The sequence below is a fragment of the Aquarana catesbeiana genome, linkage group LG04, assembly GCF_042186555.1.
Source record: "Aquarana catesbeiana isolate 2022-GZ linkage group LG04, ASM4218655v1, whole genome shotgun sequence".
NCBI classification, from domain to species: domain Eukaryota; kingdom Metazoa; phylum Chordata; class Amphibia; order Anura; family Ranidae; genus Aquarana; species Aquarana catesbeiana.
In genome coordinates, this window is record NC_133327.1 from 552,988,421 (window position 1) to 553,005,290 (window position 16,870).

Here is a 16,870-nt window from a genome sequence, read left to right on the forward strand (position 1 = left end):
TCCCATAGACTTTAATGGGGTTCCGCGACTTTCGAATTTGCCGCGAACACCACATAATGTTCATTGTTTGCCGAACGTCCGAACAACCAAAGTTCGGCCTGAACTCATGCTTGGGCTGAACCATTTGCCCATCCCTAAAAAATAGACATAGAGTTTGAAAAACATGCACAACAACAAAGGGAAAGCATAAAAGCCAAAAGAAGATCAGCCAGTTTAAAAATGACACTCATTTGTTGACACGTATCACAGAAAAATGGATCTCAGACTATTTTATTTATAAAGCATGAACATAAAAAATGGCACATCTGAGATCCTCAAGATCTATACCAAACCGAAGAGTTTGGTCTGCTGTTTTTTTTCAATACATTTTGCATTGCTAACATTTCTCTGAGCACAAGTCGCATGTCACAAGTCGGATCAGTTAAGATGCTGATACGACTTGGATGCGACTTCATTCAAATACAATGGACTGAAATCGCACCCAAGTTGGACCAAAGTAGTGCAGGGACCTTTTCAAAAGTTGGACTGACACAAGTCACAGTGTGGACGGTCCTAAAACCTGAAAGCTGATTGTTTTTTATGCAGAGCTGCACCAGATTTTGCACTCTCCAGTTTTAGTAAATCAACCCCATAATATAGAACTTAATATTCCACTATATATACATCAAAGACAAACAATGCAGTCTGTCCGTTCACATGACGCTTTTTTTTTTACCCCTATATGGCTATGGCCTTTTAGGCTTGGAAGTACATTATTTAAACCTGGGAGCAATATAAAATATGTAATCTTTTTTGTTCCACCTCTATCAGACATAAAACATTACACGTTATGGTGTTTCAGGAAAAAGAATTTATCCTACCTGTCCTGCAAACAGTCCACACACTCCAATAATACAGAGAATGTTAAATACAGCTGATCCAACAATGGTTCCAACACCAACATCTCCTTTTGTGATGAATACTCCTGCAAGAAAAGTCAAAATACGACAATTAATTCATATAAAACAGGATACAGTCACTGACTTAAAGTATACCTCTAACCAGTATCTCAGAGAATGAAATCTGCGCTGAGAAAATAACTTGTTGTCAGTGCTGGGCGCATAAAAACTGAATGTAAACTCAATGGGGAATGGGTTAGCGCTGCATCTGAGGCATAGGTGTACGCAGCCTTTTGCATTACGGTGTGCACCTCAAAGCTCAAACACACATGCACGGATGGTGTCAGTAGGGATGGATTGGTGTCAGTAGTTTTTTTATTGTTTAATTTTGTTATTACTTTTAACATTTTTTTGTTTATATATTTATTTATTTTTATATTTTTTTATTATTTTGTTTTTACAATTTGTTAGGAGCCCCATTGAGGGGCTTTGGTGAAATAGCATAGGATTTGAGGGCTGTTTGGTAGCACATTAATATGGTTGTAAACCTCAGATATTGCTTTGAATTGAGACAAGTACACACTATAGAAGGATATGCATTGTTCATTTTTCATTTTTCTTTTGCTCCTGCATCAACCTTGTTCATCTGATCTCTCTGACCTCGGCCTGTTTACTGGACTTGTCTTTGCCTGCTGATTCTGTACAGCTCTGCCCCGTTATTACCAAGCTTTTCCTGCTTCCTGGACTTGCTTTACCTGCTGACTCGGTCCCTTGTTGCCAGGCTGCCGGCGGTCGCTGCCTGCATACCAGCTCTGCTACCATCTCCTGCTCTGGTGCCAAGCTGCTTCAGTACCCTGTTTGTAGGACTGCGACCTCGAGCTTCATCCACCTAAAGAGCAGGCTTCGCCAGCCAGCCTCTGGCACTCGTGCCACTCCGTGCCCTCACACTCTCTGTCTCCACCTTCAGGAGTGTTGGGCAGGAGGTGCAAGAGAGGTCTCCACAACATTCCAGTCCTCATGTGGTACTTGATACTTGCAATTTAAATTTGTAAGTAATGTTCTTGACTGGAGTGATCCTTTAAATAAAACTGTTGGTTGAGCACATTCAATAAAAAAATTATTTCAGCCTAGCCTCGGTGCTGTATAGCAAAACCTCTACATCCTATGTAGATCCCCTGCCCAGGGTTGGCTAAATGTAGTAAAATAGCTTTGTTGTGGACAGCTGAGCTGAAATATATTTTTCAGGTCTGCTCAGCTTTTCCCTACACTTGGTGGCTGATTGCTCCTGTCTGCTGCTGGAAAAATATTCCAGCAATAGCGTGAGAAGATCATTCACTGGGGTTATAAATGTTTATTGGACACTTGACAATCCCTGGGAGGCTGACCCAGAAGGTATGGGAGAATCTGATCAGTCTCTCTCGCCCCCCCCACCCGGGAGGAAATGTGTGTATTTGAGAAAAGCTATAATTACTATGCATTGACAGGTGGTATGGGCTGAGGTTCTGAAGAAAACTGGCCTGTGGAAGCTCAGCTGGAGAGGGGTGGGATGCTTTCTCCAGTAGCTTCAGATATGGAAGTACTTGTTGTGGATTAGACACCAGAAGGTGCTGCTTACGGACTGTGACAGTTCACATAGGGTTACAGATTTACTGGCTCTCCCCTCTTATTAATTTTGGGGCTGCTACTACAGGGCCTAATACTGCTGGAACAAAGATATTCAGATAACTGTCTTTCAAGATTTGTAAATACCTCGGGTATTCTGCACCCACAACCCTACTCCCTGCATTTTTGTTCAAGAACTGCAATAAATCTTAAAATTTCTTTTAGACTGGAGCCTGAATTTGTCATTGTGCTACTGGGACTAGAAACCGGGCGGGAAGCCTCTGAACAGGTAAGGGGGACGCAGTTATTTCCAGCAGCTTCTTTGGGGGTCATTGCTACACCTACAGTATGTGTACAAATATGAGATGAGGGTTTTATATAGATAGATAGATAGATAGATAGATAGATAGATAGATAGATAGATATAGATCTATCTATCTATCTATCTATCTATCTATCTATCTATCTATCTATCTATCTATCTATCTATCTATCTCTCTCTCTCTCTCTCTCTCTCTCTCTCTCTCTCTCTCTCTCTCTCTTCTATAGATAGATAGATAGATAGATCTATTTATCTCTCTCTCTCTCTCTCTCTCTCTCTCTCTCTCTCTCTCTCTCTCTCTCTCTCTCTATAAATATATATATATATATATATATATATATATATATATATATATATATATATATATATATATATATATATATATCATTATGAATAACTTTTTTTTTTTATATAAGTGAGCTGGGGTAGGGAAACATCAGCACACTGATTCCCAGTCCATGACTTTGCAGCTTTGCAGAAAGGGGGTGGGGGCATATCAGCAAAGTCTTGATCATTGGAGGACAGGTAAGCTGTGCTCCCAGTACAGCCAGAAAACTGACCATGCTGAGATGGATGTGCCTTCATGCCTAGCATAGTCAGTTTGAAATAGGAAAACAGGGGGCCAATAACAACAGATATTTCACACAGAGGAAGTAATACATAGTGAACAGGATACATTGTCATACAAGTACAACAGCCACATATCTAGAATATGAAATGTTGGGGCAACATATCCTTTAATTAAAAAAATTTCTGTCTGTGTCTGAAAACAAAGCAGTTATGCAATATCCATTCTAAAGATGTATTTAGAACAGTGATGCAGCACATAAGTAGACCTTGTCCTTTAAATGTAGCTCTGTAGACACCGCAGAATCTGTTCTGCTATTTATTTGTGAAAAATCAGAGTCTTATGATTTAATAAAAAAAGATGGCCAACTGTAGGTTTAGGAGCATCACTGTTTTTTTATCATGTTCCCTGCATTATCACACACAGTACACACAGTGTATGCAATAAAAGTTTGAAAGAGGCACAGTGTGTTTATTTTCAGCTGTGTACATACTGATATTTTGGAAGCCTTCCTCTTACTTTCATTCACCCATTTCAATCATTTCAGAACCATTTTTATGGACCTGAATGAAATTCCAATTAGACAAAGCAGTCTAGAAATGAACATTGTGGAAATGAGTTTCACTGCATTTCTTTCTTGGTTAGCAGCATTTATTATGTTTTTTGACAAAACCTATGAAAAGACAAAGTAGGGAACAGCTAAGGAGATTAGGAATAATAAATGTTTGGAAAGAGCATGGGTCCAAACCTGAATAGAAAGTGAAGTGTTTGAAGGACCCTGATATGTAACGGACAATTCATGCTTTTACTACAAGCCCTACAGAAGCTCTGAATAAAAAAAAAAAAAATATGCCAAAGAAAAAACAGTGAGGCGTTAATTGGGAGTACCTATGTGCAGTTCTACCATACTCTGACAGCAGTTAGCACTTGATAAACACCAAGGCGTATTTATAAAGCAATTACTCTGACATTAAAGGGTAACTCCACTTTTGTGGGAAAAAATATTGCAAATAAATAACAATAAAAAACATAACATACAGTTATACACAAGCCAAACCTTATTTACAGTTCACAAACAGCCATGTCTTTTTCTGCTAGCTTCTTACTGAGAAATAGTACAATTTAATGGCAACCAGGGTGTAACTAAGGTGACAACAGAGCTCCCCCATAGATAGAGTACAGTGTATGAGCATTGTCACTCTAAGACACATTTAAGAACTGATATGCTGCAATATATTATATTTACGTTTTTTGGGTTTAGAAATACTTTAAAATTTCAACATGGCCACCATGGGCTTTAATGGCTGGGAGGTGGCATGGCTTCTCTATCATGTGAGCACTGAGTCTTTTCTCCACTGAATTTGGCCTTAAATGCAACAGCAGTGTAGAGAGAGAGGAAGTCAGGAGGAACATGGTTCCTCTATGGTTTCCTGGGTCACTGCGGCAGCAATCTGGTTGGATGCTGACAGCCAATTTGACTCTGGCAGACATCCTAGATCAGGCAGAGTCTATTCAAGACCCTGGCTCCTAGGTTTGGTGCGAATTTAGTGTGTGGGTAGTGTAGGAACAGGTCACCCGTCTGTCAGGGACAGTATAAGTGGTAGGGAATAGTTCCAGACAAGTAGGGAAAGCATAGGGATCCACCACTCTTCCTGGAAACTTCCCCACTTGGGCTCAGACTGGCCAGGCCGCATTCCGCCTCTCAAGACAGACGAGGTGCTCCTCTGCACGCTAATGTCATCTTTCAATCACATCTAGACTGAGTGTGTTACTGCCACTGCACTACGCTCCACCCACCCGCACTAAGATCCTGCTGTGGGTGACATACGATGAGTGCGCCAGGAGCATGCGTATGTGCTACAGTTGGGGTTAAAGCCCATATTTTTGTTATATGCATTATGCAGTTGGCAGTTGGCAAGAGGTTAGGCAAATGTTAGTGATAATTAGCAAGGGAGAAAATTACAGAATAAAATGTACTTATGTAGAATGAAGGTGCCTTTTCAAATTTTGCTTTGTGGCTTTTACTGACACAACTTAATTGGAAACTGTGCTGCCTTCAATAGCACATCAAAAAAGAACAATGATAATGACGGATGCAATATAAATCCATCCATAAATAGGAATCTTTGTGGTTACTTGATACAGAGGACCCAGTTAATCACATCAAGCCAAATCTGCTTCTTTATTTTTAGTCTATAACCTGTGTCAATCTTTGTGTTACAAGCGTACAGTGTACAGCACAAACAAATGCAGTATACTGGAGTACAAGAGCCATCTGCAACCACGAAACTGAGGACACTAGGCTGCATAGCCACCTGCATCTTAGCAATGGAGGATGCTAAGATGCAGGTGGCTATTATTGCCTAGCATACACAGTTGCTCATGTCCTAGCAACTGGGTATGCTAAGCAATAATAGCCACTGCATTCTAGCAACTGAGGACACTAGTCAGGCGGAAATAGTGCTGTACACTTGTACATATGTAAACATTACTCAAACGTTACGAGCGTAAAGTTGATTAAGCCAGCCAGCTGAACAAAAAATTGACCTGATTTCCCCATCCACACTTTCGGTGTGAATGCAAGAATCCTCCCTGCTGTGTCTTTTTATTCTGACAGCTTCCCCCACCTCCCTGCTGTCAAAATACACTGATCAGTGTCACAGCCTATTGGCTGCAGCACTGATCGAACTGAAATTTTCTCAGCAATCCTGTTCGTGAGAAGTTGATAGATTAGATTGTCTTCTCATAAACAGGTAGGCCATACATGGATCGAAATTTGTCTGGTTATTTTTGAACTGGCCAAATTTCTCTCCATGTATACGGCCAGCTTTTTTCACTATCTAGTCTCAAAGAGGGGTTGAGAAAGAAACCTGTAACTGAAAGTGAAACTGCAGCAAAGAAAGATCAGGTCCCCTGCCGACAGCACTATTCTGTGAGGCATAACTGTTTAAATATAAGGACTGGATAGGCAGAAACACAAATCCCTTTGCAAATAGAACAGCTCTCATATACTGTATGTATTTTATCTGTGCATTTAGAAGCTTGCCCCTCTTGTATTTTTACATTTACAGTATCTTCTTCTTCTTTTTTTTGTTTTGTATAGATTGGGTAAGGCTTATGCCGCGTACACACGAGCGGACTTTACGGCAGACTTTGCCCGGCGGACTTTTCGACGGACTTTGCGACGGACTTTCTGAATGAACGGACTTGCCTACACACAATCAACCAAAGTCCGTCGAATTCGTACGTGATGACGTACGACCGGACTAAAACAAGGAAGTTCATAGCCAGTTTCAAATCTAAGTCCGTCCAACTTTTGAGAAAACAAAGTCTGCTGGAGCCCACACACGATCGAATTGTCCGATGAAATCCCGTCCGCCGGGCAAAGTCTGCCGTAAAATCCGCTCGTGTGTACGCGGCATAAGAACCTATATTGGGTTTTTGTTGTAATCTGCAGCTTCCTTACCCAGATTTGCCCTATATTCCCTATACAAGAAATGAGGAAAGATCTCTGATGGTAATATAGACAAAGACACATCTTTTTTTCAAATGCCGTGTACACACGGGAGGACTTTTCGGCATCAAAGGTCCAACGGTGTTTCTGACGGACTTTCGACGGACTTTTGATGGACTTCCGACGGACTTTCAAACTAATGGACTTGCCTACACACGATCACACCAAAGTCCGACGGATTCGTACGTGATGACGTACGACCAGACTAAAATAAGAAAGTTGATAGCCAGTAGCCAATAGCTGCCCTAGCGTCGGTTTTCGTCTGTCGGACTAGCATACAGACGAGTGGATTTTTCGACCGGACTCAAGTCCGTCGGATAGATTTGAAACATGTTTCAAATCTAAAGTCCGTCTGATTTTTACCCGAAAAAGTCCGCTGCAGGTCCGATGAATCCCACACATGGTCGGATTGTCCGATGGATTCGTCCCAACGGACCAGACTGGTCAAAAAGTCCGCACGTGTGTACAGGGCATTAGTAGAGTAGAAAAAGGACTAGAACCAAAGACATCTTTTTACTGTTTGTCTGTGTCCATGCAGATTTTCACTCACTTTCACTTTCTGTCTGGGGGAACTCTCGTCACTGTGAAAGTAATTAAAGGTAAATCCCTCAAACAGAGTCACGAATAGCAGTAAAAAACCATCAAGGGTTCTAATCCTTTCTTAAACTATATTCAAAGGTAAAAAAGAAAAAGTTTTGGTTTGGCATAAACCTAAGAAATGCTAAAGGTGCTACTGACCAAGTTTGCATGATGTCTCTTGTAATATAAGCATTATACTTCCTTTCTTGCCTGGTTTAATGTGATAAAATATATCTATTGAATGACTACCGGTATTTGCTGTTTTATTTTGTCTTTTTAATCGTCAGTACATGCAATTTTGTTTTCTTCTTTGTAAGTATCTTATTGAATTGGGGAAATGCAGAAGATAACTCTGTACTTGAACATAAATGAGTAAGCTTATGATTGAATGATTTTTTTCAGTGACAAACATTATTAGATGATATCATACCTATGACAGATGTAAAGAGCTCTGGTGCAGAACTGCCAGCAGCCATGAAGGTAGCTCCTGCCACATCTTCACTGAGTTGTAGCCTCTGCGGGATACAAATAAACATTTTACATATGTACAGATTTATGTTATAATAGTTCAAGTGCATGTACATTAAACAGTTCATAATTGCATCTCTCCCAGCTGTAACCACCTAACAAAATGTGCTCTGTTGTGCTATTCTGTAAAATTTGCAAATAGCCTTCCGGGTTGTTTTATTTAAACTGGGATGTGCAAAATTTGGTGCAGCTATGCATGGTTGCCAATCAATCAGCTTCTAACTTTAGCTTGTTCAATTAAGCTTTGACAAAAGGTTTCTATGCAGAGCTGCACTATGTTTTGCACTCTCCAGTTTTAGTAAATCAACCCCTTTGTGTTCACTTTTTACTCAATTTTCATGTCTGGAGCATCTCTACCTTTAGACAGTTTTATCCCAAAGCCAATCCAACTGTTGCGTAATCCTGCTTTAATTGCAAGGATTTGACTACCACAATATGTCTAAGGGTTCCTTAAAGTAGAACCTCAGCTCATTCATTTTTGTTTTGAATAAATTGGGGAGGAATAAAACACCTATCCTGTTTTCATTGCAGCCTTTGTTCCTTTAGGAAGTATTTTACTCACATCTTATCCTCAAGACACCAAAACAGTAAGTGGGATAAATCTTTCCAACAAGGACATGAAAAGCACCATCCTAAATAATTTTTGTTACGTGAAGGACCTCTCTCTCTGGTAAAAAAAAGTCTTCTATATACACGTTGGGGAGATCCCTTTCACTTATTGTTCCATTGACATTAATTACCGGGATGGACATTCTCAGTCTAACCCTTCCTCCTCATGGCCAAAAAATAAGAAGCTGAGAAGATTTTTTTGCTGCTGAGGACTAACTTAAGATGCTCAAAGGCCTTGGGCTTCAATCTGGGGGCACTGGTAATAATAGAACTTCCATTAGTCTGAAGCTACATTCAAAACCAGATATTGATATATATAGGTACCTTTGCTTTGATTGAAGTTACTCCATGCAGGTGGGAGTTAGGATAAAAGTGGGAAACTACTGAACCTTGATATCCAGGGACTATTGGCAGTGAGAAATATATATAAGCAGTTTTTAGGCATTCTTTCTGTACCTTTGCCTTTTTAAAATTCTGCAATAAAGTTTCAGAACAGACATCCAAATCCTGGACTGTATTTTTTAATTAAAGTAAATACATATGCTTAGGGAAAAGGTATTTATATATGAGATAGGGGTTCCACTTGAATTCACAAGGTCTAACTGAATGGAAACACTGCCATACAGAAAGGAAGTCCCATACTCCTAATGAACAGTATTTTAGCCTTCACTTACCACACAAGTACAAAATATCTTAGTAGCCATGTGAAAATGTCTGATTAGACTACCAGGATGGCTGCACAAATAACATTTTTTCATTATGTAAGCATAACAAGAGACATTCAATTAATTTGTTGATACACCTGATGCTTCATGCACATAGGCCATTTTAAACACCGCTTTTTTCTGCCTCTAAGTGTCCCTCAATTTTAGCCTTAGCAGACAAAAAGCCCCAGGGCCAGCGCATTCAGGAGAGGAGTGTCCCAGCATCAAAAAACGCTTGACTTGTGTAAACGAGTCTAAATGTGCTTTAGCGATAAGAACTTCAAGCGTTTGGGTGTTCATTTGTTCCAGTAGCCGGGATAAATTATTATTATGATCAATGGAATGAATACCCAAGTGCCTGATGCACGTAAATACGCTTGGAAAACACAGTTTTAGGCTGTCCATACACAGGAGTTCAGGGGAGGAAAAAAGCATCATAGTTACATAGTTACGTAGGGGCCTTATAGATGTATTTATCAATCCACTAACACGTTCACTTTCTAATAACAGGAAAAGGAAGTAAATTCCAATTATAAATAGTCTCACAGTTCACACTTACTTCACAAATCTTTTCCAAGGATGGGACAAAGAAGTCATCGCATACAATGGCGAGAGCATAGAACATGTACATAGCCTGTAAGGGCAAAAAAAAAGTTTTGCCTTAGTCATAACAATGCAGAGCTATATAATAATTAATCCAACATTTGTAAAAGTTTACACAAGTCTTGTCCTTTATAATTGGCAATTACCAAGAAATAAGTTTGATCCTAGATCTATACACAAAGACAATGGACACACAGAGATATATGGAGTGTGCACCTATGGTACTGAAACTTGCTCACATGGTACATATCAGAGCGATAATGAATAATCCTAATTTATGACTTGACTGTAGCATGTATCATTGGGCATGAAAATACATAAAAAGTCAAAATATTTATTTAGCCAAAGGCTAAAATGACCTTTTCAGTAAACTGTTATGCCCTGTACACACGATCAGACATTGATCGGACATTCTGACAACAAAATCCATGGATTTTTTTCGACGGATGTTGGCTCAAACTTGTTTTGCAAACACACAGTCGCACAAAGTTGTCGGAAAATCCGTTTCTTCTGAACGCGGTGATGTAAAACACGTACGTCGGGACTATAAATGGGACAGTAGCCAATAGCTTTCATCTCTTAATTTATTCTGAGCATGTGTGGCACTTTGTGTGTCGGAATTGTCCACACACGGTCGGAATTTACGCGAACGGATTTTGATGTCGGAAAATTTTATAGCCTGCTCTCAAACTGTGTGTCGGAAATTCCGATGGAAAAAGTCCTATGGAGCTCACACACGGTCGGAATTTCCGGCAACAAGCTCCGATCGCACATATTCCGTCACAAAGTCCGACCGTGTGTACAGGGCATTATTCTTACACAGAGACACTGGCACTGCAAAGGCAGGACAGTACTTCCAAACCTTCCACCCTTTACAACAAATAGAACATTTTAAATTGCTATTTGTGATCCAATTAGAGAGATTCCTGCTTACAACCCCTCTTGGTGACCCCCAAAAAAAGGAATGGGTAATTCCAATCACATGTTTATCTAGTAAAAGCTTAATTTAAACCCTAACTGGATGGCATTTAGTTTGCTAAAGCAGACTTTTTTGACCAGAGTGCCAGGCACCCTGGGCTGCCTTGAGGTTTCCTTAGGGGTGCCTTGGCAAAATGCCTAAAAATTGCCCAAAAATGTATGCAAGCCAGCAGGTGGACCAAGCCTGCCTTTTAGTCACACAAAGCCATGTGTTTTTATTGTGCACCATTACAACCTTCCAGCCACCAGTGTCTAAAAACCAGCGATGTCATCAGTGTTGATAAGAAGGGTGTTGATCAACTTCACAGCATCCTTGTTTGACCCTCTCCTACCCCCTCTGTCAACGCTGAGGTCACATTAGCTGAGTGATGGAGAGAAACTGAGGGAGAGGAGAAACACTGGAATACTAGTCGGTACTAGTGTGGAAAAGCGTATTTGCTTTGGAAGAATAAATCACCTCTAAGGCCCCTTTCACACGAGGCGGACTCCGCTTCCACGGAGTCCGCCTCGGTCCGTTGGCTCGGCGGGAGATCTCTCCGTTGTTCTCCGCTGAGTCGGTGGATGACAGGTCCCTCTCTGCTCACTGAGCGGGGAGGGGCTTGTCAGGCGCCGCTGCTGCCTATGGAGGGATCGGATGAAAATGGACAGCATGTCCGTTTTCATCAGATCTCACCCGATCCGATCCACCAGTGACAGATCCGGACGTAGGGCCATCCATCTGCTTTTTTCGGATCGGACCGGGTCGGATGTCAGCGGACATGTCTCCGCTGACATCCGTCGCTCCATAGGCTAACATGGAGCGCCCGTTCTGGTCCGCCGTCAAAACTGACAGGCAGACCTGAACGGTCCGATAGTGTGAAAGGGGCCAAATGCTGGGTGTCCTATGTGTCAATGCTGCCACATTGTGTAAAACTATTAGAATCATTTGTTTACATTTTAGAATGAGGTACCTTGAGTGAAAAAAGGTTGAGAAACACTGTGCTAAAGCACCGTGTAACATTAAAAATTGCCATTTTAACCCTAAGATTGTGTTTCATAATTTTTGCATCCCAGTGCTGCTGATCCCCTCTACCATCTTGGAACCATTTTTTCACCACATGCACTTGCTCCATTTCTCGGGACCCATTTACTGACATTGACAATGGTGGATCAATTATAAAAGAAGAGTGTGCTGAGCTGCCATTATTTTCCTGTACATAGAATTAAACCAGATGTGTAAGACTGATTATAATATACCATTTATCTATTAAATGGGCTGTGTCCTCCAAGTAGTCTCTTCCTAGCCAAAGCTGGAGGTGCAAGGGAAGAGTCACAAAGACTTCCAAATAGTCTCACATTTTTGAGAGCTCCCTCTATGAATGTAAGTTAAGCTTTTTAGGTGTGGGATCTGCCTTTCTAGATGTATGTTTTGGGGGTTGGCAGAATAAGCACTTTTGCGCTATAGTACCTATCTTTGACTCAGGAAAACAATGAAAATGGAAAGCTTAATTAATGGCATCAAACACATCATGCCAGTACCAAGCTAATTTTAATCACCACCAGAACATGTGGTTAAGTCTTTCTGTCTGGAGATGTAACTGGGGCATAATAGTGAGTCCCTGTGGGAGAAGCAGTACATTCTTTAAGGGGTCCAATATATTCTGTAAAGCAGGAATAACTATGACATCTCAGGGATATTGACATTTGAGGAATTCTTTGCAGTGCCTGAAGCTATTACTTATCCATAAGGGCAGGTACCCAGATCTTATATAATTTTTTTTTTTACAAGGTAATATTAAAGGACAGTAAGGTCTGACAAGTAATTATATATTAAATATGATATATTTTGGATATTAAACCCTTCTTACAACAATAGGTAGCTATGATTGAGATAAAGTTAATTTTGTATATTGTAAGTTACGCAAGCTAGTTAAAGGTATGTAATAACCATAAATCTTGGGAGAGAAAACTCAGATCAAAGTTAATAGAAAGATTTAGTGTATCAATAAGACATAATTGTGACAGGTAGGTAATACCAGCTTTGTCTGTAAACCTGAGACTTCCAATTCCTGCAATTGACACCTGGATTCTGTGTTACTTACTGTTGAGCTCTGAACTTTGCATTACCTTCAATTGACCTCTGAACTTTGCTGCATTATTTACTCCTGACCCTGCACTCTGTGCTACATACTACCAACCTCTAAACTCTGCTTTCCTTACATCTGGCATCTGCACTCTTTGCTACATACTACTGACCTCTGAACTCTGTATTATTACTTACTGCTGAAAACTGCCCCCCCCCCCGTTACATACTACTGTTCGTTGAAATATGCATAGCCTTGTCCTGACCCCTGCACTCTTCTTTACATACTACTGATCTCTGAACTCTGCATTACTCACGCCTGCACTCTGCACTATATACTGACTTCTTCGCTACTTGCTTCTGGACCACTGCACTGTGAATGCAAGTGAATGCCATGCTTCTTACTGAAGCTTAAAATATAGGATAAGTTTATGTTTTTTACAGTGACATTTGTATTATTTATTTTATAATACAGCCATTGTATTATTATTTGTTTAATAGGGCCATTTCTAGCTTATCTCCTTAAAAAAAAGCACACTACGTGCTTGTGATGCCTTGTGTACCCCCACACTACAAGGCATACACTGTACAGTGGCAACCACTTTATTGGCCATCCCTGCAGGTTTTTCTTCTTGATACTGTCAAGGCATCCATCCTAATTATGCATGCATATCTAAGTGCCTCTTATTTGATATAAGGTTATTTTATTTTAAAAATAGGGGCATGATTTTGTGGGTGTAGGTACAAATTGGGGTATGGTTTTGTAGGTGTGATTATGTGATTAACGTGGATGTGGTCAGTAAGGCGTCTCCAGATTTCATTTTGAATATCTGGAACCTCAGCTCAGCACCAATGGACAAAATTATTCTTACAAAGGAATGAATGCTTGCAAAAGAACACAGTGCTGTGCTCATTGATATTGGAAAATTGGACTTCTAGAGTCCACAAGTGTTCTAATATGCAGCCAAAGCTGAATTCATATAGACACTTCAGTTTGTTCATATTGAGCAACATTTCTTTTATTAGACCTGAGGCTCCACAGCTAATGGAAAATCATGGGAAGTGCTGCAAGAGACAAAATACATTGCCTCATTTTAGGCACGGCCTTTACTGAAAGTGTGCTGACAGCACTAAATCCTATTTTCTATATGAAGAGTTCTTCCAAACAGCAATAAGAAGGAATTTGATCTGAAGAATAGATCTTCACGGTCTATTCTGCAAACAGGACAATCATCTTTTTAACAGAGAACTCGCCCCAACAGAGGACTCGCCCTTTAATTTCCTACTAGCAAATTAGTTCAGTGAAACTATCTTTTTGCCAAGATGACTTTGCGGGATGTTAGTAAATAGGATTTGATATACAAGAATATCAAATGCTTGGCCTTAAGTTCACTTTAGTAACGCTTAAGAAATGTACGAAAAATACCTCTTCTTTTTGGTATTTTTATACTGTGAAAATAATCAATTGTCCTTGCATGAAAGCTTTCCAGCAGCCTTTATACTTTGAGACTATTATGATTATAGAGTTTCCAGAAAATATGATTTATACTTCAGTTGCATGGCATTGTGTGAGAGGAAGGGATAAATGCTGCCTGTGTTGGGAGCTGTTTAATGTCCTTGTGTCCTTAGATGTCATGAAAATGATCAGAGTGAAGGAATGCACAATGAAAATTGCCCATCTCTGATGATTCTACACTGCTGTTTTGCTCTTTTGTTGTCTTTTTATATTTCAGTATGCTGCTGGGACCTTTGTGTGCTCTCTAACCCACCACTGATAGAAAAAAAAGGGACAGATCATCCATCGATGCACTTGTCACCTTAGTACTCTGTATTCCTTGCCTCTGGGAAGACTATGAAGTCAAGTTTTTATTCCTCTGTGACTGCAATGATTTTTTTTTCCTCTCTGCTGCTCAACTGACCCAGCTAGGCATGAATGATAACGTTAAATTGTAATGCTTCTAGCAATCCGAGAACTTAAGGTTATAGGGCATCCCTCGGTTCACAAAATAAATACAGCTGATAAAACTGGTAGAGAAATATCACAAAATGCCACAACAGAAAAGAGCAAATGTATGCATTTGTTGCAGAAGTGAAATGAAAAAAACAGCTGTCTTTAAAGTGGGCCTCTACTTAAAAAGTGAAGATATTTGTGACTAAGCATTAACCAGCAAAATCTACCTTTTGCCTTGAATTGATCCTGTAAAATAGCAGTGAACTTCCTTAAAGCAGTTATAAACCCTATTTTTTTCCCCTAGAATAAAATACAGGTTTATACTTACCTGTGCATCAAGAGGCGTTAGGGTTTTAGGAAATGTGTTTGGTAACAAACCTTTATCATTTACGATGTTACAATCTAAATATTCTCTCCTCAGCTGGTATTTTCTTGTTACCTTCAACTGTTTCATACCTGTGCTTCTTAATTTGATTTGACCAATATCACCTTATCCACATCCAGTATGGAGTTTCTCATGCGAGCTGAACAATCGCCTAAGACCCACTTGACATTATACAAGGCTTTGCAATAGTCCATCTCGCAGGGACTGCTTAAATGCAGAGAGAAGTGGTCATTAGATACCCCTAGTCTTGATAATGATGATTGGGAAGATGTGTAGGACTTTCCATTCCAACAACTAGTCTCCACTAGGGACAGACTCATACAATTAAAAATCATCCACCACAACTACCTTACTCTGAAGAGACTGGCTACGTTTTCAGCTGATCACTCGGCCATGTGTTCCAACAGATGCAATGATTTAAATGCCAGCTTCCTTCACATCTTCTGGACATGTATGTATGGATGTCTTGGTCCCAGGTTACAAAAGTAATTTTTAGATGTCAATATTACGATACATGCCAGGAATGCAACAGTGATTCAGTCTCCTCTTGATAAGTTGAAGTCATTGATAAATTCTGCTTTTTCATTGTACAAGGCTGACAAGGTCTGGTCTCCCTGGGTGGAGAATTCTGACACAGTGACCCAGGTGTGCTTACACCCCTCATCAATACTTTTCTGTGGAATTAGTTGAATGATAGTTAATTCCCTATTATTAGGCTTATCTAACCTATCTTTATAAGGTATGTGTCATCTTCTATCTTTAATTTTTAATAATGCCCTCTGCTGCTGTTGTCTGCATTTTAAGATCCTGATGGTATTGTGTGTGTTGGGACCTAGGGCTATGTTTGAAATTGGGTCCCTCTCTGTTTTGGCACCTCAATATGTAGTTCCTGGTAATGTCTTACTATGTAGCAGTTATCAGGGTGGAGAACAACCTGTTTACCTTTTTTTTTCCTAACAGTGAACTGTTGTTTTTGTTTTATTATACTGTTTTTAGTAATTTCATGCTTTTATGCCTTAAAATCAATGAATGGAACTTGATAAAAAAAAAACATATCAATTGTGGGAAGCAAGTATACTTATGACAATTTATTTAAAAGAGATGTATTTTGCTTTTTTGCACTTACTTTTGGACTCCCGTGACTCAGAATCAGTTTGACGTCACAGAACTGCTCCAGGCTTTGGAAGGATGCTAACCCTACTGTTGGGATCCTCCCAGATGCCCGATTGGCAGCTTGATCAGCTTTTCAGCCCATGGCTGAGAATCTGAATCAACTCTTTTCACCCCCTCCCCAGCCCGTCACTCCAGTGACCAGTGAGCACTGGAAGAGCAGACCAGAGATCTATGATTGACAGTTAGTGTTCACTGCTCCCAGAAGACCGAGAACTGTGGCCATGTGACTATGTTTCTACTTTAATCTATTCATGAACCTTAACCTCAACCCTAATATTTAACTCAACCTGAAGTCTAAGACATAAACTTAATTCTTTGAGTGAACCTGTGCTTTGCCCATGGAGGGCAATGCAACATGCTTACTTTACCCCACCCTCGGGAGACCAAAGAAATTTTTGGATACGCTTAGAAGAC

At 40.1% G+C, this 16,870-nt stretch overlaps 1 protein-coding gene across 1 annotated transcript in view; it reads right to left on the reverse strand.

The window, feature by feature from the left end:
• The window catches only part of SLC24A3 (solute carrier family 24 member 3), a 528,734-nt gene that overhangs the window by 117,630 nt on the left and 394,234 nt on the right, over positions 1-16,870 (reverse strand). The window contains exons 4-6 of the mRNA XM_073627968.1: positions 9,864-9,938; positions 7,894-7,978; positions 861-964 (exon numbers count right to left, since the gene is read on the reverse strand). Of these exons, the coding sequence (XP_073484069.1) occupies positions 861-964; positions 7,894-7,978; positions 9,864-9,938 (264 nt within the window). The remainder of the gene's footprint in view (positions 1-860; positions 965-7,893; positions 7,979-9,863; positions 9,939-16,870) is intronic.